This window comes from Lygodium microphyllum, chromosome 25 (genome assembly GCF_053477565.2).
Source record: "Lygodium microphyllum isolate KBCC chromosome 25, Lygodium_microphyllum_v1.1.10, whole genome shotgun sequence".
NCBI lineage: Eukaryota > Viridiplantae > Streptophyta > Polypodiopsida > Schizaeales > Lygodiaceae > Lygodium > Lygodium microphyllum.
The window spans coordinates 46,166,520-46,194,053 of record NC_141159.1 but is presented as its reverse complement, the minus strand read 5'-3'; the positions used below and the strand labels follow the sequence as shown (position 1 = coordinate 46,194,053).

Below are 27,534 nucleotides of genomic sequence, written 5' to 3'. Positions count from 1 at the left end.
GGGAGTCTTTCAGCAGGTCTTATTAGAGACCGGTTGGAGCTTTCGCAATGGAGACCGATCACCTTATTGTCAGTGGCCTATAAGGCACTGGCAAAGATGATTGGTAGGCGATTATGCCCCGTGGTTCCAAATATCATCCATGATACACAGACAGGCTTTGTTTAGGATAGGAGCATCCTGGACAATGTATTCACCTTTTTCGAGGCGACAGAGTGGGCGCAACACAGTGGGCAGAGATTGGCCATACTACTCTTGGATTTCGAGAAAGCTTATGACAGGGTGGACTTGGATTTCTTGGAGGGCACCATGGTGAGGTTGGGTTTCCCCCATGCTTGGATTCGCGGGGTCTCCGCACTTTACAGATCGGCCACCAGTAGGGTTCTCATAGGTGGTATCCATCTGAGATTTAGATGGGTGAGTAGAGGGGAGACCGTCCATTACCTAGGTTTCTAGGTGGAACTCGACATCACCCCCCCGACAGTTTTTCCCAATCCTCGATTCTATTCGGAAGCTGACCTATTGGAGTATGGCTCGCCTCTCACTAGTAGGGTGAGCCTTGGTGGTTAACTAGGTCCTCCTAGCAACGGCCTAATACATCGCCTCGTGTTGGTGCTTCTCCTCATCCTGCATAGTGCAGCTTTGCCGCGTAGTGCGGAATTTCCTTTGGTCGGGGTCAGACGGTTGCAGGGATTCTAGGGCCAAGGTGGCGTGGGCGACCATCATACGGCATCGGTCAGAGGGAGGTGTGGGAATCATAGATCTAGAGTATCAGAGTATGGCCCTCTTGGTCAAGCTAGTTGCCCGTGGCCTCACACGAGGAGGGTAGACATGGAAGGTGCTATTGGAGGAGGGTCTTCAGGACTGTAGATCGAGGCTTGGCGTTGAGTGGAGGCCGTCCCTGAGGAGGGTGTCATATTTCTTATGGTTGGTGGCACATGGAGGCTTGGCGGTGGGAAGTTGGTTTGCCCAGATGTAGGAGGGAGGTTGTAAGCGCTGCATACAGCAGCTTTTGGAAAACCCAAAGCATTGCTTGTGGCCATGTGAGGAGGTGTAGCTCATGTGGAGAGGAGTATGCTGCATCCTTCGCCGTATAGCACCCAGCCTTGGATGTATCTCATGGGGAGCCTTTTTTTGGCTGGCAGGCAGGCAGTCAGCCAGGGCCGTCACCTTCTGTATGAGGCTTGGATGCAGGACACGATATTCATTATCAAGGCAGGGTTGTGCATAGTGGTCGGTTTGGAGGCTCTTCCCATCCGCCAGTTACTAGAGCCCACAGAAAACTCCTCGGAGGTATGGGAGATCACAGGGAGTCTTACTGGATGGCATATTTGGAAGGCGCGGTGTCAGGAGGCTTTGGGCAGAGAGAGACTTTCAATACAGGTGACCTTAGCAAAGCTTTGGACCTCCATCATCCACTCCCTCCGCAGCCATTGGGATCAGGTGCAAGGTGAGTCCAGGGCTCGTTAGGAGCTCCGTTGTCAATTCATGCGCACGTGGGGCGGCCAAGACTTGTTTTTGGTGATGCAGGCCGGCAGTCCCAGTTGGCGATACACCCCCCAATTGCTTCTTGCCCCCATCCCCCCCAGACTACCTTGAGAGGCTTGTATACATGATGTATTTGTGACTTTGCATCAGCTCCAGCTAGTTTGTTGAGGATGAGCAATCCGTTGTAATCAGTTTTTTTGAGTAATATAATCAGCCACATTCTACTTGCAAAAAAAATGATGCGTGTGAAGTCCATGATTTTTCTATAGTGGCATGTGATCTTCATCAACTACATCATCAATGCATCTTATTTTATAATTTGGTAAGATCATAATCTTTAATTGGTTCCTGAATTGCCAGAAGTTTTTCAAACACCACACTCCAATGTATGCTTTGCTTGCACACAAAGATTGCTTCGTGATAGAGATGTGCGAGGCCATTAAACATTTGGTAGAGCCCTCCTCCAATCTTGTATAAGCAAGTTGAGTATGGGCAGCTTGAACTTTTTTGTTTGAAGTTACCCAAAACCACTTTCCATGATCTATAATCAAATCTCTACATGCTTTTATACTCATTTTGACACATTATGACTAACATGAGTGTCTAGGGCTGTTTTTTCTCAAAGAAAAGAAAACAGAAATGAAGCCTTCCTTTCTAACACATAAAAGTCATGTATAGTACCCAGAGAGCACCTTGCAGTTTTGGAATGCACTTCGAATCTGCCTTCGGTATTCTCAAAGCTTTGCTATGCGTATGAGTCTTCCAAAAATCTCCATTGCTTGAGATGTAAATGAATTCTAAGACTGTCTGTGTGTATTAACAATGGGTGCGAGTGGCAATGGGATATAACAAAGCACTCAAGGGGTATCCCTGTCTTACAGATCTGCCCAATGTCCATGGCATTGACAAGTCCTGACCAACAATGCATTAAGCAGTTGCATTTGAATATAGCTAGTAAATGAAATGCATCACTTTCACCAAGGCCAAATTTCTTCATAGTTTTAGAGATGAATGCCATTCAACTCTATCAAATGCTTTTGCTACTTCCTCTTGCATGATCAACACATCCTATTAAGTATTTTGCTACATACTTTTTCTGGGGTCCAGTCATTATGAAGAATTATATTGATGTACACTTTTTACTTTGATGAATCAGCTAAAACTACAATATATCAAGGCACAAAGAGGCCCATGTTCAGTGTGTCGCCCAAAATGCTGTTTCGGCCTGCCCAAAGTGGAAATGTTTCGCTTCTAAAATATGTTTCAGAACGGCCGTTTCAGGTAGCCAGGGTTTTTACCCAGTTTCGTGAAGAGTGCCTCATTTCGCCTCATTGCATGTAGATTCCGCCAGTTTTGGTCTGCTCTCCACCCTCTTTCTTAGCTGATCACTAGCCTTGGTTGCTGTTTACATCCTGCCTTTCACATCTACTACTGTCTACAGCCGTGAAACCCTATATCCCTCATCCTTCAGCTGGCCAATCTTTTTTCCTTCTTGTCTACACTATTTGCAATTCTTTTCCCTCAGATTTGCAGCTGTTTTTCAATGTTTCCATCGAGCAATCCCTCTTTTCTCTTCATCCTTTGTTTTCCACATTGGTTGGAGCTAGTTTTCCCCACTTTTGCTGTTGGTTTCCTCTATTTCCAGCAAGGTACATCCAGGGTGAAGGATACATTTGGAGCAACATGCACATCATTAGCAACTATGGAGCTAGTGGTGGCTCGAAGTAGTGGGAATGCAACTATTGCCATGCCATATGCATGGGGAGCATTACAATAGTGAAGGATCATCTTGCTTGTATTGGTGGTAAGGATATTGATATTTGTCTAGATGTGCTTGATAATGCGTTTGCTAGTTTAGAGCATTGCAGGTAACAACACCTTGTGGTTATTGTGGCAAATGAGGATGATACTCTGGAGCAAAGTGCATGTCCTATGGTTCCACCTCCTTCCGTAGGTGGTAGTGCCCCAAAGAGAGGTAGAGTATGTATAGATGTTGGTGTTTATGCTAGCGCCAACATCTCTATGGATGCAAATGTTGTAGAGTCAACTCATGCAAGTGCAAGTACATTTGTTGATGGTATAGCTCGTTAGTAGATGCACCTACCACTGGGGAAGCAAGGGGATGTTGGAAAGGGCAAATATTACAACAGCCCTTCAAAAGCAAGTAGAGGTAGAGGCTACTTATGAGATCACGAGATTGTTTATATAGCGCGCCATTCCTTTTCAAGTTGCACGCGCAATGAGGTGGAAAAGGACCATTGCCATCAATTGGATTGGATGTGAGTGGGAGGGTCCCACCTAGGAGGCTTTGCGCACACATGAGCTTGCTAGAAAGGAACAAGCTGTAGAGCCAAAGATGTAACCTTTGAACTATCTTGCAAAAACATGGTTGCACTATCTTATATGATGGATGGATAGATGTAACGGGAAATGTTCATAATAACTTGGTGTCCTCCTACAAAGGGACCATGTTCTTGCATGCCGTAGATGCATCGGTAGCAAGGACAATGCTTACAGGTGATTACGTCTATAGGCACATCACGGTTGCCATTTTGGAGATTGATGTAGAAAATGTAGTGTAGGTTATCATTGACAATGTGCCATTAACTATGTGGCTATGTGCGTGCTTTGTTAGAGAGAGAGTTTTGTAAGATCTTGTGGAGTGCATGTGAATCACATTGTTTGGATCTACATATGGAGGATTAGAAAAAGATTGGATGGATAAATGACCTCTTCAAGAGAGTTAGAAGCATGATAAAATTTGTCACAAAGAGGCCTAGAGTGTACACTATATTTAGAGAAAATAGTGATTTGGATCTTTTGAAGCCATTAGCCACTCATTTTTCTTATATGTTTGTTATTGTGGAGAGGCTTGATTGAGTTTGTCAAGGCCTCATGAGGACGGTTGTCTCTAGGGAGTGGGCTGCATGGGCTGACATGCATCAACCAAAGGCTTTGACATTTATTGAAAGTATCATGGATGAGGCTTATTGGGAGGATGCAATTGCATTGGTGAAATCTTTGACTTCCATTTATACAATGTTGAGGATCACTGACATGGAGGGCAGCACTCTAGGCCTCTTGTATGAGTATATGAATAAGATTGGTGAGGCATTGAACATAAATATTTTCTTCTCTCAAGATAAGTAAGTGTATCAATGACCATTCATTCTAATATCTCTTTTTTAATCATATTCATGATCTATCATGATTTATAACTTAAATTAATATGTGGGTTAACTTTCTTAGATGCCATAGGGTGCAAGTAATTCTTGCAGTGTGGAACAAGAGATAGAATTGGTTTCACAAACTAATCTATATTGTTGCACATTGCTTGCATCCCCTTTGGCATAGCGAGGATCAGTATATAAGTGAGGAGCTTGGTGAGGGGCTGCAAGACTACTTTAATAAGTGGGCTGATGGAGATGTTTCCATCATTACGTGACTTGAGGATGATCTCCTTAAGCATCCTAATCATTCTCTTTCATTTGCATGCTCCACTGTAGAGTGACATGAGACATAGCTCCAGTCTATATCTTGGTGGGAGAAGTAAAGAAATTGTGCTTGGACTTTGGCAAGCAAACAATGAAGATAAATAAGTATGTTAAATTTCTTCTTTTTCTTTGTTTTAGGGCTTGAATTTTGCTAATAATTTTTGAATCGTGAATTCTAGTTTCAATTTCTAATCTTATTGGAATTTGGCAAAAAAGGATGGCTATCTATATTCTCTCATAGGATTGTGGTAGCGGTCTTGCTAAGAGAAACTAGAGAACATGGGCCTTGTTTCACACCAAAAGAAAAATAGGTTAAAGACTACCTAGCATGAGAGATTGGTTTCTTACCATTGTAACGTGCGCTTGATTGAGAATTTGAGTTACACACTTGAGCCAAAGTAGGTAAATGTAAATAACATTGATATAGAGAAGATGAAGGACATTCACACCATTCCAAAAGAGGAGATAGACATCTACAACATGCTTTTTAAGGAGATGTTTGCACTTGCGCATTGGACATGGTCTAGCGGTGCGTTATCTAGAGTGAGAGGAGCTCGACTTCAATTTGCAACTGCTTCTACCTCTATAGCTCCACTAGCAGATGATCATACCTCCTTTTCAATTAGCAGTAGTTCTAGTGCTCTTGCTAGTAGCCTTGAGGAGGATGAGATAGAGGATGTGCCTTTGGATGATGTTGAGTGACTCTCATTAGATGATAGATCATGATTTATAGACTTGTACTTTGTAGACTTGTTGTTAGTTGATCATGTTCATGGTTCATTGCCATTTGGATGAGATACTGTGATCACTTGAATCTTGACACTAATACATGATACATCACAATTGTTTTTATTTTTCACTCATTGTTTACTAAGTACTCTCTTTTCGGAGTCTATATGACATAATATGAGTCTTTGGCTATTCGCTATTGAGTCTTCAATTTTGAAATTTGTCATCACATTCATGGGCCATGGGATGCTATAGTCTTTTATATGGAGTTCTAAATTTTGATCTTGAAAGTTTTTGAAACTGATGGATTATGATTTTTTAGTCTTACTCTATATTGTTAAGGAATTTAAGTGTTTTGGTATAGAGGTTCAACATATAAATGGTATTACTTGTTTATATATGTCTAATATTAAAATATTCCTAAAAATAGACGTAGAGTTTGTTTCCCTGTTTTGCTGTTTTGGACTTGGGCTGAAACTTCATTTCACAACTTTGAAACGTGTTTCTGTTTCACCGTTTCCAAAATTCCAGGCAACTATGCTTTGCCTATATTAAAATTGTTTTAAAAAAAACGATCATGATCACTATCATGGTGTCTAAGGCAGTCATACAACAATTGTTGAAGAGATTTTCGAAAAAAGGTACAGGTATAAATAGAAGAGTCACCAAAGACCATATGGTTTTAACATTTCCAATTGGTTTAAAGAGTCTTACAACTTGAGTGATGTGAAAAAGTGAGAAGAGATTCACAAAATAGGATGCAGGATTCCAAGCATCCAAATTTTTTGGCTAAAACTATGGGAATAGAATCGAGCCCTCAGATATATTGTCAATCCATACAAAAAGCTATGCACACACAATTTTCGGAATCAGTGCAATTTTCTTTGAACTTATTGTTTTGAGTTTGTTCAATTTTGTTTTGATCTTGTCATATGGATATCTATTGGCTACTAAGAGAAAAGGAAATATAATGCTGTTTTACTCACTTGGGCAGGTAGAATAGTAGAACGTGTTGTGCTTCTTGGTGCCCCATTGTCTATAGAGTCTCAAAGGTGGGAGAAAGTTCGCAAGGTAAGACTTTTTAACTGAAACATGACCCATTTTTCAGTGTAAATAGTGTTGAAAGTTCAACTTATCTAGGTTTAAAGGCATGAATGTTTAGCTTGAGCAGTAATTGAAGGAGAATTGGATTGAAAAAAACCTTATTTGCAAAAAGAAATTTATGAAAAGGTAACATGGTGATAGGAATGATAACCTTAGGGAATGACAAAAAGATAAAAACCATTGTAGAAAAGGCTAGATGTATGCCCAATGGCAGAGAATACTCCTACATGAGGTATTTGTTTGGGCCAAAACAAGAAGGGTTGTTCAAATTGTCCAATGGATCTACTAGTATGTAATGTTTGTGTGAGTTGGAGTGTTGCGTTTAGGATAGTGAATTCTTTTTTAGGCTTGTCATGTGCGGTTCCATGTGGACAATTGAGCTTGGTTTCCAAACTAGTGACATAGTTTTTTGGGGGTTTTTGTCCCAAGGAAAGAGTCAAGAAGTCCCTTGTTATGTGCTCGAGGATGATGTGTAGTATAAACCAATAGAATAAGCAATTTAGAAGTCTATAATCCCAAACCTTATGGGAGATCCCCTCAGCGAAAGAAGGTGCCAAATTCACTTGTGTGGAAGAAGGCTTCACACCTTGCTCATGTGGTCCATCACCTTGCAGTCTCTTGCACCTATCTCTTAGATTGTGAATGAGCTTCGTTAATATCAGCTTGAGGGATTTGAAGTGCTGCTGACCTATAGCCTTATTGCTATTCACATCCACCAATCAATGATGCTGCCAAGGAGCTCTCATGTGTGACAATGTAGTGTTCCACTCTTTTTGAGAAAAGTCGAGAATGGGATGACTCCCAATATTGATTTGGTGTGTCATAGGTTGTGCTGTGTGGAAGTGTCCATATCACATGCGAGTACTCTATTTGTAACCCACACTAAGACTTCCTAGGTCATTATTAACATCTCATCATTATGTCCTAGAAGAGCAATTTGAGGCTTTGATGTGTTTCATGCAGGCATGTCAAGTCACAACTATCTAATGCTAGTGAGGCAAACAAGTTTTCCTTAGGACATCTATTTCTTGAGAAACTAGCACATGTGGAGGGAGCTCAACTTTGTTAAACTTTGCTTTATATGTATAGTTAACAATAATGATTGTGGTGAGAACCACATTGCACAAGAGGTGAAAAGATAGAAGTAGAATGAGCAATTAGGAGAATGTCAAGAGTTAGTGTCTAGCTCCAAATCATGGGCATCTTTCTATGCATGTGCAAGAGTTGGGTGACCAAGTTTTATATGTGCTATCATTTTGGTTGGACTTGTATCTAGTCCCCTAAGAGGTCTGACATCTTTTCTTTTAGATGTAGAGAGACTAGTTCCTCATAGTAAGTGATATTCACACAGAAGAAAATGTACACCTTCTCTCTCTTTCTTATACAAAAGAAAGTCACCCACATATTGGATCAAACACATGGACACATAACACATCATATGTATGGGGCTAGTCAAAGCATTTGTTTATCTCTTGCATACATGATACAACCATGGTAGTTGAGGCAATATTTTATTCCAAGAGATATCCATATGACACTAAAAAGGAATTGGCATAATATGACACAAACTATGAGGTATTTTTGGCATGGCTATTAGCGTCTCTTATAGTATTGCTATATAGCAACGTTAATATAGGGATGCCTTACTATGGAAAAAAGAAGGACGAAACAATTCATTGCGTATTTATTGGTGACTACACTTGTGCATACTTTTTTGTTTTTTGGCAAAAGATGTGGGTAATAATGCTTACTCTAAAGAAAATACAAGAGATAAAAATTGCTTGATAATCTAGCCAGAGTTGTCTACAAATCAAATCAAGTTATATAGATGATGCCTCTTAGGGTCAATGGGTGTGGTACTTCAATCTTAGGAATTGTACTTTCATGATTCATTCTCACATAGTGGATGTGACCTTCCAACACTTTGTTCTCTCTTGCTTTTCACTTGTTCACTGTGTGTGTTTGCATGTTACTGAATCCTAACCTAACAGTGGTATTAGAGCCATACCTCTTATTAGCTGCTGCCTCAGTCGCCATTGAGTCTTGAACTTGGCGTTTGCTACTCCTTATGCACCTGCTGTCTTTTGTGAAAAAAGATCACTTCATCCTGCTCAAGATTTCCTGTCCTATCCTCGCGGCTTGATCTGCCCTGTTCACACAATTTGCTTGCCATGTGGTCTGACCTGTCACATCGTATTGCAGCCTATATCATTGCAGCCCCTATTGGGTGTCGTTGCTTGCATCATGATAGCCTTGCCTGCGTGTTTGGCGCTGATGGCCTGTTTGATGCCACTTGGGTCAGTCATGTTTCCTACCACATCAATTCAGCCCGCATCTCATCAGCTGACAGCCTGTGCCATGTTTTTTTAGAGCCTGACACTTTCCAAAAGCTAAAAATTAATGTTAATTATTAATCTTTAATCATCCTTTCAGTTACACAAGCCCCTGTTTGCATGCACCCTCTCCACAAGAACAAATTTTGGGGATTTTTACAGCAGACATCAATTTCTGCCCAATTTCTTAAAAACATTGAGGCTTTTTTCCAAAAACCCCACATTTCACCAAAATTTTGGGGTTTTTGTGTTCCGTGCACAAAAATTGCCTAATTTCTTACTAAATGTTAGGGGCTTTTTACCTTTGAGCCCAAATTTCACCGAATTTCAACAAATAAATTTTGGGCTAATGTGAAATTTGTTCAAATCCATCGACATTGAGGCAAATTACACCTTCTACACTGACATCATCAATTGTGTGCAAAATTGTAAGTTTTTTGGCCTTTCTCTTTGCTTTTTCATATTGTTGCATCTACAAGTACGCATTTGGTATCAACTTTTGTGAGAAATTAGTTGTATGTAGCAAGCAATGGCAGATTTGCCAAACATGTTTGGCTATTCTGATAAATTTAATGGCAGAAATTATCCTATGTGAGCATACATGATGAAACATGTTGTGGTTGCCAAACAACTTTGGCGATATCTATTTGGTTCCAATGTTAGGCTTGCAAGCCATGCTACACAAAATGCTATAGGTTTATCTAGTTCATCCACTGTTACTAGTGGATCTTCTGCTCAAGCCCTTGCTGCACCTCCCACCGGTGATTAATTGAAATTGGATGGGTGAGATGCCCATGCACATGCTTTGATTACACTCTCGTGCAAGTGACAGGTTACCTTGCATATTGGGTTGTGCACAATGGCCAAGGATGCTTGGAATGAACTTTCTTCGTTGTATCAAGTGTGTAATGATGCTCGTGTAGCCTATTTGCACAAATAGCTTGAGATGGAGCACATGACAGAGGGTGATTCAATGGAGCCTACATTACATGTGTCAAGGACATATATAATGAAGTAGCTTGCGAATGTTGATGAGATAATTCTTAATGTTTCTCTTGTTTCTATGGTATTGGTTGGCCTACTTGATAGTTACCATAGTTTTGGTACTAATGGTTCGTTTACTTGCAAAAGGAGATGCTAATGCATCCATTGGTGTCATTGTGATTGCAATGAGAGCAATCATGGTTGAATACCTCTAACATAAGTATAGAAAATCAAGTATTTGTAGCTAGCCATAGGAATAAAGGAAAGTCATGGTAGCCATCAAATTGAAAGGGCAAAGGCAAATCAACTTCTTCCACGGACTCTTCAAGCACCAAGGATGAGCGTGCTGAGCAAAAAAGAAGCAATTATTGTTGGAAAAAGGGGCATGTTATTAAAAAATACCGAAAGAGGATTGCAAGTGAAAAAAAGAAACAATTGGGTATGACTGTTGCTGAAAGTTCAGCAAGTGCGAAGGATGCAATAGCACATTTAGCAAGTTTGGACATAAGTCAATCTTATGCTTTTGTTGTGCGTTGTTTAAATGATCCTTCTTCATATACACATGGCTTGTCAGTTGTGGCTGAAAATAGCAATACATGGTATTTGTATGCATGGTTTATTAAAACCAGAGTTGGTGAATACCATGGTCCCTTTTCACCTTTTTCCACCTACCAATACCACCTATTGTAGGTCTATCAAAGGCACTCATCCCCACACTCATTTGATCCATCATTCTCATTCAATTGTATTTGCATTATGCTTGGATAATATCAGTTATTCTTCTTTGTCATTACTTATGTCTCATTATGATTGTCTACTTGCTCCTCAGTGATCCACCCTTTTTTTTTTCCTTGATAAAATGTGGCTGATTATATTACTAAAAAAAATTAATTACAACGGAGTGCTCATGCTCAACAAACTAGCTGGAGCTGATGCAAAGTCACAAATACATCATGAATACAAGCCTCTCAATGGTCTGGGAGGGATGGGGGCAAGAAGCCATTGAGGGGGGGTGTATCGCCATCTGGGGTTGCCTGCCTGTATCACAAAAAATAGGTCTTGGCCACCCTAGGTATTGTGAGAGTGGAGGTCAGGATCGAAGCTTAGTATAAAAAACAGTAGATAGTAGAGTGAAGCACGACACCCAATGCAATAGACTTAAAGAGTGTAAATTGAAAGCACAAGGTACAACCCTTAAACCTTAGGGTTATAGGGGGGTGTTCACACCCGAACACGGTAAGTGCCCATAAGTGTGTGTCATAAGCACATATGAAATAATACCATAAGTCCGAGGGAAAAATTTCTCCTATCGAGAGTAAAAAGTGCCCCAGTGTCCTATTGATCATTGACACTCTGATGTGAGCGTAGGCGTAAGTGAGGCTTGAGTGAAATACCCAACAAACCCCCCTGGAGTGAAGAGTGATCAAGTGTACAAGGATCATCCGCCACCAAAGGAGATCAAATTTAAAGCATGGCGAAATGCTTCAAATTTCTCACGAGAAAGAGCTTTGGTGAAGATGTCTGCCGCATTACTGGTGGTAGGACAATAGACAAGGCTGATATCACTTGCATGTAGCCTCTCTCTGACAAAGTGATAATGTATCTCAATGTGTTTCGTGTGTGCATGAAACACTGGGTTCCGTGCCATTGCAATGGAACTCTGACTGTCAGTGAACAAAGGAGTAGGCTTTGTAACAAATACATCCAGATCAGCTAGCAAACGTCTAATCCATACGCATTCAAGTGTGGTAGTGAAAGCTGCCTTGTATTCAGCTTCACATGACGATGTGGCAATAGTGGACTGTTTCTTGCTAAGCCAAGATATGCAAGACGAGCCAAGAAAGAAACAATTGCCACTAGTGGAGTGACGTGAATCATAATCACCAACCAGAATCACTGTAAGCATATAACTGCAGTGGTCCCCCCTTGGCATAAAGCAATCCAAGAGATCTAGTACCTTGCAAGTAATGGAAGACACGCTTAACAACTTGCCAATGTGACATGTGTGGCTGATGCATATATCTGCTTAGGGTTGAAACTGTAAACTGTATGTCTGGCCTAGTGTTGCATAAGTAAATAAGACATCCAACTGCTAGAGCATATGTGTGTATATCAAACAAATCACTATCATCATGTAATGACAGTTTAAGTCCAGGTTCCATTGATGTACAAACTGGCTTGCAATCCTGTAAGCCAAACTTTTCAAGAAGTTTACCAATGTATCTTGACTGTGATAACCCAATACCTCTAGTATCATGTATGAACTGAATGCCCAAGTAATAATGCAAAGATCCCAAGTTTGACATGTCAAAAGTTTGCTGCAAATTTTGTTTAAATGCTAAAATCTGATCAGCATGTGTCCCTGTAAGCAAAAGGTCATCAACATAAAGACAAATGATCAGTATGGACCCCCCCCTCTTTACATATGCAAAGGGTAGACTCAGATGAGCTGTTTATGAACCCTTGGCTAAGCAAGAAAGCATCTATCTTTGCATACCAAGCTCTAGGAGCTTGTTTCGAACCATACAAAGCTTTTTTCAGCTTGCATACCAAGTGTTCCAAGCCCTTAATTGCAAAACCACTGGGCTGTTGTACATATACTTCCTCATGAAGTTCCCCATGTAAAAATGCAGTTTTAATATCCAACTGATGCACAGTCCATCCATAATGAGCAGCCAAAGCAACCATAGACCTGATGGTCATCATATGGGAGGTAGGAGCAAATGTCTCCTCATAGTCAATGCCTTTTTTCTGTGCATAACCTTTAGCTACAAGCCTTGCCTTGTATTTGTCAATGGATCCATCTGCATTCTGTTTCAGCTTGTAGACCCATTTTGTTCCAATGGCTTTCTTCCCAAATGGCAAAGACACCAAATCCCATGTTTGATTCTTAGTGATAGAATCCAATTCAGCTTTCATTGTTGCCATCCAATGCACACTCTGTTGTGCATCTTCAAAACATTCAGGCTCCTCATCATCGAAGGTACTTGCTGCCATAACGAACTCTATGGTATGTGCAGTATCATGCATACGAGCTTGCCTTCTAGTACGACCAGCCATGGGTGCAGCAAAATGACTACCTTTCATAGTCTGTAAATACCATCTAGGCATTTGTCTTGCCTCCTGACTGTGCATAAGCTCTTGCTGAATTTCAGTTTCAGCACTTTGCTGAGTATGCAGGTCAGCCAATGGCTGATTTTCTGCATTTTCCAAAGGAGTAGCTGGCTGAACATTGAGTTCCCTTGCTGAAACTCCAGCTGAATCATCAAATGTAATGGGTAGTAGCCCTTCAAATACATCATGGGCAACCTGATATGTATCTAAACTAGCCAGGGACAATTCTGATTTTTCATCAAATAGTACATCCCTACTGACAAACACCTTTTTAGAAACAAGATCATAGAGTCTGTAGCCTTTGCTCTCATTGCTATATCCCATAAAAAAGCATTTAACAGCCTTGTTATCCAACTTTTTCCTGAGTACCTTTGGAATATATGCATATGCAAGGCACCCAAAGGTACGAAAGTGTCCAACAGAAGGTTTCTGGCAGTTCCAAGCCTCAAAAGGTGTAATTTTCTTCAATGCTTTGGTGGGGCATTTGTTCAAAACATGGCAAGCATACATGATGGCTTCCATCTAGAAACTATGAGGCAAGCTCTTTGCCTTCAACATACATCTGGCCATCTCCATGAGTAACCAATTCTTTCTTTCTGCAACCCCATTTTGCTTTGGAGTATAAGCAGTAGTGTACTGATGGACAATGCCCTTCTGCTTCAAAAAAGAATTCAGGATAGAGGACATGTATTCCCTCCCTCGGTCCGAATGGAGAGTCTTAATTTTACAACCAGACTGGTTTTCAACAAGCGCAAGAAAAGCCAAGAATGGATCATACACTTCTGACTTTTTGACCAAAGAGTAGACCCAACAAAATCGAGTAAAGTCATCAATAAAAGTCACAAAATAGTAACATCCTCCCAATGACTTTGTCTGCATAGGTCCATATACATCTGAATGCACTAATTGCAACCTGGCTGTTGCTTGAAAAGCAACATCACAGGGAAACTAAAAACAATGCATTTTCCGCAAAATACATCCTTCGTACAAGTGCTCAGGAGGTCTCTCTAGTAGAGGTAATCCATCTAGCATCTGCGTATGCTGTAAGAGCATCAAGCTGCGAAAGTTCATATGCCCCATTCTATCATGCCATAACTCTGCCTATATCATAGCAGGAGTAAGAGTGGATGTCAAATATGCTGACTGATCAACTGAAAGAGCATCCGACTCGTATAACCCATGACATAAAGTGCCCGTCAACACCAAAGTCATGTGTTCTTTGTCTCTCACCATACATCGGTCATCATCAAATGTGACCTGCAATCCACAATGTGCCAAAGAAGAGATAGAGAGCAAGTTCTTCTTTATGATTGGCACAAATAAAGCATCCTGTAGGCGGAGAATAGAGCTATCAATGGCTGTGAGCACAATCTCCCCAATACTTGTAACAGGGTATGATGCATTGTTGGCACACTGTACAGACTTGCCAACTGGAGCTGCATGAATAGATGCAAATAAATCTCTGCGAGATGTAATATGCCTAGAAGTACCACTGTCAAAAAACCAAGTGCCTGTATCCTCAGTAGAGCTAAATGCTCGATCTGCCCAAGCGGTGTCATAATTGCATGTGTAAAAACAATAGTCCCTGTCTGCAACAAAGGACACGGACTTCGTAGCAGTGGAAGGAGCATCAGAAACAAACATTCTTGACTTCTTTTTCTTCTCTTTGGCAATGGGCTTTCTACACTCAGTGACGTAGTGTCCTAGTTTCTTGCAATAATGGCATTTTCCCTTTTTGACTTGCGTGCCCTCTTGTTTTTTGTTTGCCTGGGATGTACTAGAAGTCCCAGAACTCTGCGGAGCATTCTTCACTTGACTGCCTTTGCCCTTCTGTCTAGCCATAAAAGTCTGCTCAGAGGCTATAGCATCCACACCACTATTCCTCCGTGTTTGCTCCTCCTCTAGAAGCAAGCTGACTAACTGAAGAAAAGTGATTGGCTGCGCGGCAATCCTCATTGTGAGGTTTAAGGCCGTATGAAAAGCCAAGTACGAAGGAGGTAATGAGTTCAAAGTGGTGGATATCATTTGTGCATCCAAATAGTACTCATCAACATTCATGAGTTGCTCCCCAGGTCTTGAATTTTGTTCAAGTGATCCTGAATAGAATCACATTCATCCATTTTCAATGTCTCTAGCTCTTTCTTTAGGAAAGGGATGCGAGATTCTTGCCTGCAAACATTTGCTCCAAAGTTAGCCAAGCTTCTCATGAAGAAGCTGCTGAACGAATGTGGGGGATGATTGACCGCTGAATTGCTAATGCAATCAGCGACAAAGCCTGTGCATCCCGTGTATCCCATGCTTTTTGAGCTGCTGTTCTTTGGTGAAGGGGCTGAAGTGGAGCAGGCTGAGGTGCCCGTGGTGCACATCCTCCCTGAGGAGTAGTTGGAGCCACAACTCCAGGTCGAGCTTCTTCTCCACTGACATAATCTCAAAGATCTTTTGCCACAAGTACATTCTTTATCATGAAAGACCAAAGTGAATAGTTATTTTCATCAACTCTGCCCTCCTTGGATACATAGGTGAAAACATCTCCTTCCTGATTGCCATGATTTGCTGAGGTGCCCGTGGTGCACATCCTCCAGGAGGAGGAGTAGCTGGAGCCACAACTCCAGGTCGAGCTTCTTCTCCACTGACATAATCTCAAAGATTTTTTGCCACAAGTACATTCTTCATCATGAAGGATCAAAGTGAATAGTTATTTCCATCCAATCTGTCCTCCTTGGATACATAGGTGAAAACATCTTCTTCCTGATTTGCCATGATAACTTCACTGGAAATCTGAAAATTTTCAGAAATTGTAGGAAATAACTTTCTGCAATTAGTGTACAGAGGTGCACTCTGTCAAAACTGTCTGTTATGCACACAGTCCAACGTGCAATCAGTGTTCAGCAACATTGTACTAGCAAAATCCCCAAAATTTCTTGCCCCAAATTTGTTCAAAACAATCTATCAATGAGTGTAATTGTAGTACATATGCCAATGTTCCTAGAAAACATAAAAGCCCCAAAATTTTTTAAGAATGTGCCCAAAAAATTTGCATCGAATGTGTCCTAGACACGTTTCTGAATGTTGTGCCTATTGTGTAGGAACCCCTGCTTCTAGAAATTGCAAGAGATTAAAAATTTAAAAGAATACCAGAAAAAAAAACGCAGCGCCGGCACGCCTTCGACGAGTATGGGTTGACTAGCGTCGGGCATCGCAGGCAAGCTGGTGGACGTGGCGACTGACGTCGCAGGCGAGCTGGTAGGCTTGGCGACTGACGTCGCAGGGTAGGAGTAGCGCTGGACGTTGGGCAACAAGTTGGAACTGGCAGCGCTCGAGCTGAGCTAGCGGGTGACCTGGGTGCGTGCAACAATTGGCAGGCGACGTTGGTGATGGACACAGGGGGCCGCGATGGGCAAACCGACGAGTTGTGGAGGCATGTTCAAAACGGCGAAGGGAGAGGCAAGCGCTTGACGTCTAGGCGGCAGGAGCTGGATGAGTAGCTGACGAGGCAGGCACTGGCGGGGTGAGAGCTGTCTGGCGAGTGCAGGACGAACTGCTGCAAGACAAGGCGCTGGTCGAGCTGCTGCAGTCGTGTCGAATCCGACGGGCAGAGTTGGAGCTCCCACGTGCTGAGCGCATCTAAGCTGAACAAAATCTTAGCTGAATAGAGCCAATGCTGCTCTGATACCAAATGTGAGAGTAGAGGTCAAGATCAAAGCTCAGCACAGAAAACAGTAGACAATAGAGAGTGAAGCACGACACCCAATGCAATAGACTGAAAGAGTGTAAATTGAAAGTACAAGGTACAACCCTTAAATCTTAGGGTTGTAGGGGGGTGTTCACACCCGAACACGGTAAGTGCCCGTAAGTGTGTGTCGTAAGCACATACGAAATAATATCATAAGTATGGGGGAAAAAACCTCTCCTACCGAGAGTAAAAAGTGCCCCAGTGTCCTATTGATCACCGACACTCTGATGTGAGTGTAGGCGTAAGTGAGACGTGAGTGAAATACCCAACAGGTATGCATGAAATGACTACGGAGTTCTCGACGAGCCCTGGACTCCCGTTACACCTGATCGCAATGGCCACAGAGAGAGTGGATGATGGAGGTCCAGAGCTCTGCTAAGGTCACTTGTGCTGAAAGTCTCTCTCTGTCGAAAGTCTCTTGACACGGCGCCTTCCAGATATGCCATCCAGTAAGACTCCCTATGATTTCCCATACCTCAAAGCGGTCTGTTGTGGGCTCCAGTACCTATTGGATGGGCAGAGCCTCCAAGCCGACCACTACACATGATGGTGCCTCGATGATGAATATCGTGTCCTGCATCCCGGCCTCATTCAAAAGGTGACGGCCTTGGCTGCCTGCCTGCCAATAGAAAGCTCTCCATGAGATATATCCAAGGCTGGGTGCTATACGGCGAAGGATGCGGCATGCTCCTCTCCACACAAGTTGCGCCTCCTCACATGACCAAAGGCAGTGCTTTGGGTTTCCGGAGGCTGTTGTATGCAGCGCTTACAACCTTCCTCCTTCTGCATTTGGGCAAGCCAACTTCCCACCGCCAAGCTTCAATGTGCCACTAGCCACAAGAAGTACGATACCCTCCTCGGCCTCCAGCTATTCCATAGGCGGCGCTAGAAGGTCCATTGGAAGGGTTCAATGATGCTGTGCTTTGCCCAGTGCCTGTCACGTGATGGCACCCAATCATGTCCTCTTGTATCATTATATGTCTCCCAATCCTGGCAATGTATTCGAGGAACCTTGGTGGCTTTTTGGTGACTGCCGTAGCCGGCCATAGCCACTCTCCTGGATCCCACTCCAGCTCAAGTGCCCTGCACTCCCAAATCCAAAGGCGCCACTTCTTGAGATCCTTCCAGAAAACATAGGGGTCCAGTCGCCATGTCTTCCCCTGAAGGCCCACCACTTGAATCTTCCTCCAGGAAAGGGCAACTAGCCCCTCCTCTTGTTGCCCTCTGTCAAGGGCTAGACGCCCCCCCTCCTTAACAGTAAAGAAAGTCCCTTGCGGGGCGCCGCCCACTCTACTTGCCACCTATAGGGGATGCTTGTTGGTGAGAACCTAGCGGCCCATACCTCCCCGGGCTCTTTCGACACTCGTATCGGGGGAGCAAGCCACTCTAGAGGAATTGCTGCGTCTATCTCCCTTCGCCTCAACTCCACTTCTCTCTTGCAGCCTGATACTCACTGCAGCATCTCCTCGTCCGCCATCGTGTACATCTCCAGCCATGTCCTGATGGTACGAGCCGAGCCGGCCTCCCAACCAACCCACTAGATGTGCGGGCACTCGCCAATCTGTGCCCCTTTCTGATCTTTGACCTTGGGGTTCCCGATCACCGGCTGACGGTCTATCTCCTCTTAGCAGCCCGAGGGGCTCTAGATTAGGGCCTTACGGAGGCCCTGCCACACGTGGAGTAAGCTGCGTAGAAAAGGTGATTTGGGGGGGGGGGTGATCTGGGCTGACGTGAAGATCCATCTCAAGGACGGCCTCCACTCACCACCCAGCCTTGGTCTACAATCCTGAAGACTCTTTTGCAGTAGGACCTTCCAAGTCTGCCCTCCTGGTGTGAGGTTGCGTACAACTAGCTTGCCCAAGAGGGCCATACTTTGAAAGTCTGGGTCTATGATCCAGAGCCCTCCCTCGGATCGATGCCGTATGATGGTCGCCCACGCCACCTTGGCCGAGGAATCCCTAGAGCCGTCAGACGCGGACCAAAGGAAGTTCTGCACAAGGTGGCGAAGCTGTACTATGCAAGATGAGGAGAAGTGCCAATACGAGGCGATGTTCCAGGCTGTCGCTAGGAGGACTTGGTTAACCACCAGGGCTCGGGCGGCGAGTGAGAGACGAGCCGTGCTCCAGTAGGTCAGTTTTCTCCGAATAGAATCGAGGATTGGAAGAAACTGCTGGGGGGAATGATATTGAGTCCCACCTAGCATCCTAGGTAGCGGACGGTCTGCCCTTTGCTTATCCATCTAAATCCAAGGTGGACGCCCCACTCTGTGCTAGAGTACGGGTCTGTGAGGAAACGAACCGACTTTCGCCGGTTGATTTTTGCTCTTGTTGCTGAACAAAACACCTCAAGAGCTAGTCTCACTCTCTCCAACATCAACTCATCGTCCTCTATGTAGAGTGTTGTATCGTCTGCATACTCTGAGTCTAGAAACTTAGTCTCCTCTCATTGGAAGTGGGAGGCCGCGTAAACAACTCACACGGGACTTCAGGAAGTGAGACATCACTTTTGCAAAGAGTAGGAACATGTACGGGGCTAGGGGGTAGCCGTGCTCGACCGATCTCTCCAGCCGAAACTCCTCCCTACGCCTACCATCTATGAGAACCCTGCTGGTGGCCGATTTGTAGGAAACCCAACCTCGCCATGTTGCCCTTTAGGAAATCCCAGTCCACCCTGTCATAAGCTTTCTTGAAATCCAAGAGAAGTACGGCTAGTCTCTACCCACTATGCTGAGCCCACCCTGTCGCCTCAAAGAAGGTAAATACATTGTCCAGGATACTTCTATCCTGGACAAAGCCTGTCTGTGTGTCATGGATGATGTGTGGCAGCACAGAGCGTAGTCGCCTACCAATCATCTTTGCCAATTCCTTATAGGCCACTGACAATAAGGTGATCGGTCTCCACTGGGAAAGCTCCAATTGATCTCTCCCTTTGGGGAGAAGAGTGATAAGGCTTGTGGAAAGGCTCCCTGACATCTCTCCTGAAGTGAAAATATGTCTCTCACTCTCCCACATAAAATATGTCTCCCACATAAAATATGTCTAACTGCTCCAGCAGAACTCCACCTAGCCGCCTGTATTCCCAAGAGAAGTCCAGCGACCTCTCCCTCCTGTGGAAGGCAGGGCCTCTCCAGGTATCGTGTGCACCTACTGCTAGTAGAAATACCTCCCATGCCTCGTGCTCCTCCCCGGCCATGTCCTGGTAGTTTTTGCCTCTACCATGTAGATCCTCCAACGCCTCCAGGTTGTTGAAGTCTCCTCTAACGATCCAGGAGTCTAGCTCTAGGATTCCCTCCGCGATCTCCACCCAGAACCTGCTACATGCCCTTACCTCTGTAGGGGCATAGACATTGAGGACTCCCAGGCACGAGTCCCCAATGTCCATTCTGATCCATAAAACCCTCCCGCCACTATCGTCCCGTGGTCTTGTACACAGGTGGTGAGACTCGGGCCGATAGAGGTGCATACGTCTCCACTCGTGTCGTGGGCATCTATGGCGTGCTCCTAGTAAGTTCAAGAGCTTCCCAGGAGTACCTTTCCTACCTGCTAGGCTTGGGTGGGCGTGAGCTTGTACTCCTGTAGGAGTAGGATGTCGATCCGTCCAACAAGGGCAGGCTATAGCTCTTGCCGAACAATCAACTTTCTAGAACCACGTGCCCCACTATAGTGGAGACTATTCACATTCCATGATGATGGAAGGTGTAAGCTCATGGGGAAACGTGTGACTGACCGAATAGGCATCGATTCGGTGTGGAAGCTACTGATGAGGAGGAGAAACTATGCGGCATGCAAGTGCGCTTTGCCGCAGGTCTGAATGGTGAACTTCAATCCCCCATGGTGGCCCTCGGCCGGACCATAGGGGTGATAGATGCTCCAGGTGGTACTATCAATGCATCAATCAGCCATGCTGAGAGTCGTGAATCTGTACATTGGTAGAAGTGGGCCACCTGTGCTAGGGGGCACTCGATCACATCCCGCGGAGCTTTCCATTGTGGAGGGGCTCGAAAGATGATGCTCAAGTGCGGGCCCTCAGTGTCAGCCCACTAGTTAATGCCCATCATGCAGCCAAGCAATTGCTGCGTGAACAGTGCTAGTCCTTCATCTCCCATCCATTGGGAGATGTGGTCCTGCACCTGACTCTTTCACTCCTCTATGTGTGTCGTCGTCCAAACCCCTAAGTGGGAGGATTGAAAGAAGAAGGCGTACTTTGGTCCATCCAGTGGTGCTAGTAGATGGACCTTGCCCCTCCTTGACTTGCGAACCACGAAGATCCCCACCCCTAGAGGTAGTGGGAACTCTCTGCGCTCCGCAACTCTCACGTAGGACCATGGGCCACTGCGGAAGAACTCCTGTGGCAACAACTGTGCCTGTCTCGGGAAAGTGTGATGGGTAGCAGGGACAGATGAGCTAGTGTCTGTGTGGGAAGGGGAGAACTGCTCGTGCGAGGAGGACATAGGCTTGTGTGGCTCATCACCAGAACCGGAGCTGGATCGGGGGGGTGGGGTGGTGCTCGACAGCGGAGGTGGTGGGAGGGAAGATGATCAAGGGATGGTGGGATGGTCGGACGTACATGGCCGGTAGGGGGGGGGCGTGGGATCGGGTGAGTGGGGGGGGCATGGGAGGTGGGTGTGGGGGGTGTCGGCTCTCAGGTGAGGTAGTGTGTGGCGCGGGTAGTGGATGTAGGGGGTTGCGGCCTTGCTGGGTGGGGCGGGCAGGGGGGCTGTGGAGTGCTCTGCCGAGGGGGCGTCACTCGCCCTCCTCCTCCTTGATGTCGAGGCTGTGTCTGCGGAGCAGGCTGCGACCCCCCCTGTTGTCTCCCTCTTTGTTGTCTCTGGACCCGTGTGAAGCTGTCAGCATCCACCTGTGGGCCTGTCAACGGAGCCACCTTGGCTTCGAAGCGCGTACAGTCTATTGCCTGATGCCCAAAGTCATGGCAGCGCACACTGCCTTGGTTGCTTGATCATAGTGACTTGCTGCCTAAAAGAGTGACCTCCAACCTCTATCTCCAGGAACTTGGGTATACTCTTTGTGTGTTTGACGGCCACTCGTATCTTGGAGATTCCTGCATGTGTCACAGCATCCGCGAAGGAGGCAGGGAAAACTGTGCTGAAGAGCTGATCAAAGTCCTCCACTAACTGGCGGTACTCTACTGCCAATTTGGGAAAAAGTAAACTGATTGGGTGTTTGAGAAAATTGTTGTGGAGCTCAAATGACTCCACTATGAAGCCGTTGTACTAGGGGCCATGTGAATGACCCCCTTCGTGGAGGCATAGGCGAGCTCTCCACTAACTCACGAGCTGCGTCCGTGGAGGTGAGACGAACCATGAAGATCCCACGGCCCATGAGGATTGCCTCCACGATCTGTGCTTTGCCAATACGCAGCGTGGAGTGGAGCCAATCCTGAAGCTGGGCTCTAGCTGGAGTATCCTACTACTTGACCGAAAATCGCTGTTTCTTTAAGCTCTAGCTCAGTGGCTCGGACGGCCAAGAGCTGTTCCTCTGAGAGGACAACGCGCAAGGTATTTGACTGGGGGCACTCACAGAATGCATCCGCGTCTGACCAAAGGTTTCCATTGCACTTCCCTAGTGAGAACCTACCGAACACACTATTGTAGTACCGGAGGGGGGGGGAGTTGGTGCAAATGGGAGCAGCCGGCCAAGGGGGGTAGGGGGCGAGGGAGGGGGGGGGGGGGGGTGGGATTTTGTTTTTTGATGCCGATAGAGGCACTGGGCACCACGGATGACGGCGTGGGAGGCACGTAGTTAGGTGGCCACACGGTGGATGAGACGGGAGAACGCGGGAGAGGTATCAGGGTGAGGAGGGGGGGACCATGCGCGTGGCCGGTACTAGGGCGTGGAGTGATCAGGGTGAGGGGGAGGTGCCAAAGCGGGGTGGGTAATATTAGGCGGGGGAAGGGGCAGCTTTATGGAGGGAGCCACAGGGCAGGGGGGCCCAAGGTGGGGGGGCGCAAGCACAACGTGATGGCAAGGGTCACAGGGCGGGGGTAGCGTGATGGCGATGGTGAGGAGGGGGAAGCATAATGTGGTGGCAAGGAAGGGAGGTGCAATGTTGATGACGAGCGGGGGGGGGGGGGGGGGGGGGGGGCAGGCACAATGTGATGGCGGGGGTCATAGGGCAGGGGCAGCGTGATGGCGATGGCGAGGAGGGGGAAGCGTAATGTGGTGGCAAGGAGGGGAGGTGCAACGTTGATGACGAGCAGGTGGGGGGGGTAGCGCGATAGTGAGGAGGCAGCGCAGTTTGACAGGGCACGAGGGCGAGGGCAACGGTGCGTTGGTAGGGAGCGTATCCGCTTTTCTTCACTTGGCTTCTTGCAACTATTAGTAGAGAACAAAGAGAAGAGAACTCTCAGTGATCCACCCTAGAATGCATCCTCAATATTTTAACATGGTATCAGAGCTTGGTGTTCCCTCGTTTGCGTTTCAAGGTTTATGCCTCGTTTGCATTTAGGCTTTCCACAACTACACTGTAGTGGAGAAGATGAAGTACTTTTGCCCCTTGCAAAGTGTGATTTCAGTAGACTTTGGTATCTTTCATGATCCTATTTGATATAAAGTGGGTTAAAGTTATCTTGGAAGGAGCATGGCCCTCTATTATATGAGAGCTGAAGAAAATATTTGGGGTGACACGTCTAACTCTATGTGTGGCTTGTAGTGGTATGACCATAGGTAAAAAATGTGCTGCCCATCTATGGCCTTGCTGCACATGCTCTTGATGGCAATAAGCTAGTCAATCTGGAATATTGATGGTAAAGGGACTCTAGGTTGTTGAAGTGAGCTGCAGGAATCCACCTCAGGCAGTCTAGCCACCACCTTTGTCCAAAAGCTAACACATGCTTAAACCTTAGTTGATGTATAAACATCATGAGGATTCCAATGCAAGAACCCGTAATATATAGCTTGACCTATAAGGCTCATCTTGCAATTGATAGTCTAATGATCCTACATACAGGACAATAGACGCAAACCAATTGAGATGCACACTCCTCCACTTAGTCCATGGTGCCGATGGAGTACTCTCAAAAGGTGTAAGAGCCTTCTATAAACACTTTCCCAACTCTATTGATCCGAGAGGAAGAGAGCTTGTGCTCTTGAAGGACAAGAATGCCGATGTGTCCGAAAAGGATGGTTGCATTCTTGCCAAACAATCAACTACTTGGGAACCCTGCACTCCATTGATGTATCCAAAAGGGATGGTTGCATTCTTGCCAAACAATCAACTACTTGAGAACCTTGCACTCCATTGATGTAAAGGCTATTCACATTCTAGGATGCGAGATATATGCTCACAAGTAAATAATAGGATTTATTGAAGAGGCTTCTATTTAGCATGGTTGAAGATGAAGGCTATATGATTGGGACTAGGGCTAGAGTAACAGGAGGCTCCTCTTGAAAGATCGCTATGTGCACCTTAATCATTGGCTCTGATTGTTTATGCATCTTGCTCATGAAAGACAATCTCATGGTTGCTAATAATCTTTCAAGCCTATGGATCCTAAAGGCAATAGCCCATCTCATTTGCATTACTATATGACTAACTTTGGATCCAACTTGTTGCATTTGTCTTTGGGAATATGACAAAAGGTCTCACATCCAAAGAGTCGCCAATGGGCGTATGTAGAGGTTTTCTAGACTATACCTCCTTTGCAACACTACTACCAAGAGCAATGCATGAGGATCTATTAATCAAGTGAACAACAATAGTAATTGCCTCAGCCCAAAATGTATGTGGTAAGCTTGCCTGACTAAGCATATTGTGGATTCTTTCTTGAATAGTCCTATTCATGCGCTCTAAAATATCTTTCTAGGGTGGCATGTAAGGGACGAGGTCAACTGACGCTTAATACCTCATCACAAAACTGCTCAAAAAAATGTGAGATATATTCGCCCCCATTGTTAGATCTTAGGCATTTCAGCCTATACCTAGACTAGTTCTCAACCATAGCAAGAAAGCCTTGAAAAGTAGGCAAAACTTTTGACTTTTGCGTCATGGAATAGGCCTAGAATTTATGCAAATAATCATCAATAAATGTAATGAGATACTTTGTACCACCCAAGGACCAATAGGGCATGAGACCATAAACATCCAAATGAACAAGAGCCAAAGACTCATCCGTGCGCATAGTGCCAGACTTTTTACGTGTTATAGGTTTGCTTGCCATATAAACAATGATCATATAAATCAAAACATGAAAAGTTTAGGGACGGGAGATACTGCAAATGAGTCAAGACTTTCGTTCCTTTTAGGGACATATGCCCAAGATGACAATGCCAAAGAGATACATGTGAGATTGCCGATCTTGGCATCTCTTGTCAAAATGAGGTTGCCACAAGTGATTTTCCATGCAAAATCACCAAAAGAAACTTGATACACAACATCATCTAACTATCGTGCAAAGATAAGAGTTAAAGTTAGCACATAGCGTACAACATGCACCACAAATGAAGTACTAGTAGTAAATTGCAAACGAACATCCGTGATACTAACAATATCACAAACATGATTATCTTGTAGTCTCAGAGAACCTCTCATAGGACAATAGGTATAGAACCAAGTACAATGCATGGTCACATGAAAGGAAGCCCTTGAATCTAGCAACTAACATGGGGAGAAAGAGGATTGAATATCAATCAACTGAGCAGTAGGTGAAGAAGTAGCCAAAATGTACTCATTAGAACAATACTCCAATGCATTTATTTCCTCAATCTTGACAATAGACTTTTTGATGCTACAATCATTCCAAGTCTTAGCATTCTCCTGTGTTTTTTCCTTGCCTTTACCTCGCCTATCTTGATGCATTTTATGACACCGTGACTGAATATGACCTTGTTGCCTGCAATAATGATATGTAGGAGATGACTTGGGGCCAAGGGATTTACTGTGATCTTGCCCACAAGATCTAGAGTTTGACTTGCCTTGTTGTGCATCTCTGCCATGGCGGTCATTACTATATATGCCATAATTACAGCCTTTAATAGTGAGTGCATGAGAGGTGTGGGCTGCATCAATATTCTTTCCATTTACTTCTTCAATAAGCAAGGCACCGTCTATATCCTTGACCTTAAAACCATCTGCAAGAGCATTAATACTTATGGTAGTGCCAAAAGTATCCCAAGACTTAGGGAGAGCAACAAGCAAGAATATAGCCTTCACATTCTCTTCAAAGGTAATCCCCTGCAAAGTAATCTGACTGGAAATGGAATGAAGCTCATATAAGTGAGAAGACATAGCAGTGCCTTGCTTCATACGAAGATCCATGAGTTTCTTGAGCAATACAATTACAAAGCAAGGCTTTGCTTATTATAAAAATTACATATTTTCTTTCATAACTCCCAAGCAACCCTCTTAGTCTCAATGACATTAAAGTAAACCTGCTTTAATAAAGATAGGATAATAGTGGACTTGGATAACTCATCAAGATCAGCCCAAGCCTTTACAACAAACTCTTTGGGCTTTATCCTTTTACTCTTCAATGGTCTAATTTGCTTCGTTTGAATCAAAACTCGCCATATCTGGGTCTTTCAATAATTGGAGTTGTTGCCATCCAACTTGTCTATGTTGAAAATGGCACTACCCCTAGGAGCACTTGAAGCAGATGCCATTATGACTACAAAGCAAAAGAGTGAATGGGTTGCTAAACAATAAATCAGTTCCAAAATCAGCTCAAAACTGAATACAAGAGGTGGGGTGCAATATAATGTATGGCTGTTTACAAAATAAATGCACTAAAATGCTCAAACCAAGTGTGTGCTCTCAACAAACTAACTCAAAACCGAATTTCAACATTGCTATCCGTAAAATTATAGTAAAAGAGTAGATAACTGTAGGCAAAAGACCAAGATACAAAGCTTCCATTGCTACGGAAATCCTGGTAGCAACCGAAATATACAATGCAACTAGTAGTGTCAAGAAAGAGCATAAGCCACCAAGGTACCAAACACAGTCACAAACCTAAAGATTTTACGTACATAAATGCATCCCAACCCACAGGGTAACCATATACATAAGTTGACTTTGCAAAAGAGATCTCTCAAGCAAGAGGGAGATCCGACAATATACAACCAAACTCACTGCATATAAATAGTGAAGCTCATGTACATAAACATAGCATGTATCCCCACTGACAAACCTGTTTGAGAGGAGGAAGTACCGGGTGTACAAATCAAACATAGATCAGCCCACAGTGATCAAAGTCTGCAAGGATAGTGTATGCATAAACCAACTGAGCATATATACATAAACAAGAGATTCCCATTGTCTCTAATAAGCCGAGCTTTGCAATGAAAATGCCAATGTACTCCCACTAGAATAAAGTTTGGAATAGCAAAGAGCAATGCAAGCTCAAGACATAAGTGTTATAATATCTGCGAACCCAAGAATCATCAAATGTACATCCCGGAAGTTGTGTATGCTTGCTGCTCACAGGGTATATCAGTAATAAGCCTTCCAAATGTTGAGCTAAACAAGCTCTAGTTTATCCAAGAAGCTTTCTCAAGCATGAAGCATTAAACAATCAAATGCATACTCCCCCAAACAGTGAAGA

The 27,534-nt window shown here is 44.4% G+C and overlaps 1 protein-coding gene across 2 annotated transcripts in view; it reads left to right on the top strand.

Moving 5' to 3' along the window:
- LOC148014168 (transmembrane and coiled-coil domain-containing protein STS1-like) overlaps nucleotides 1-27,534 on the top strand; it is a 190,678-nt gene that overhangs the window by 149,782 nt on the left and 13,362 nt on the right. For both annotated transcript variants that reach the window (XM_087667413.1, XM_087667414.1), the window contains one exon: nucleotides 6,703-6,779. In XM_087667413.1, the coding sequence (XP_087523539.1) occupies nucleotides 6,703-6,779 (77 nt within the window). The remainder of the gene's footprint in view (nucleotides 1-6,702; nucleotides 6,780-27,534) is intronic.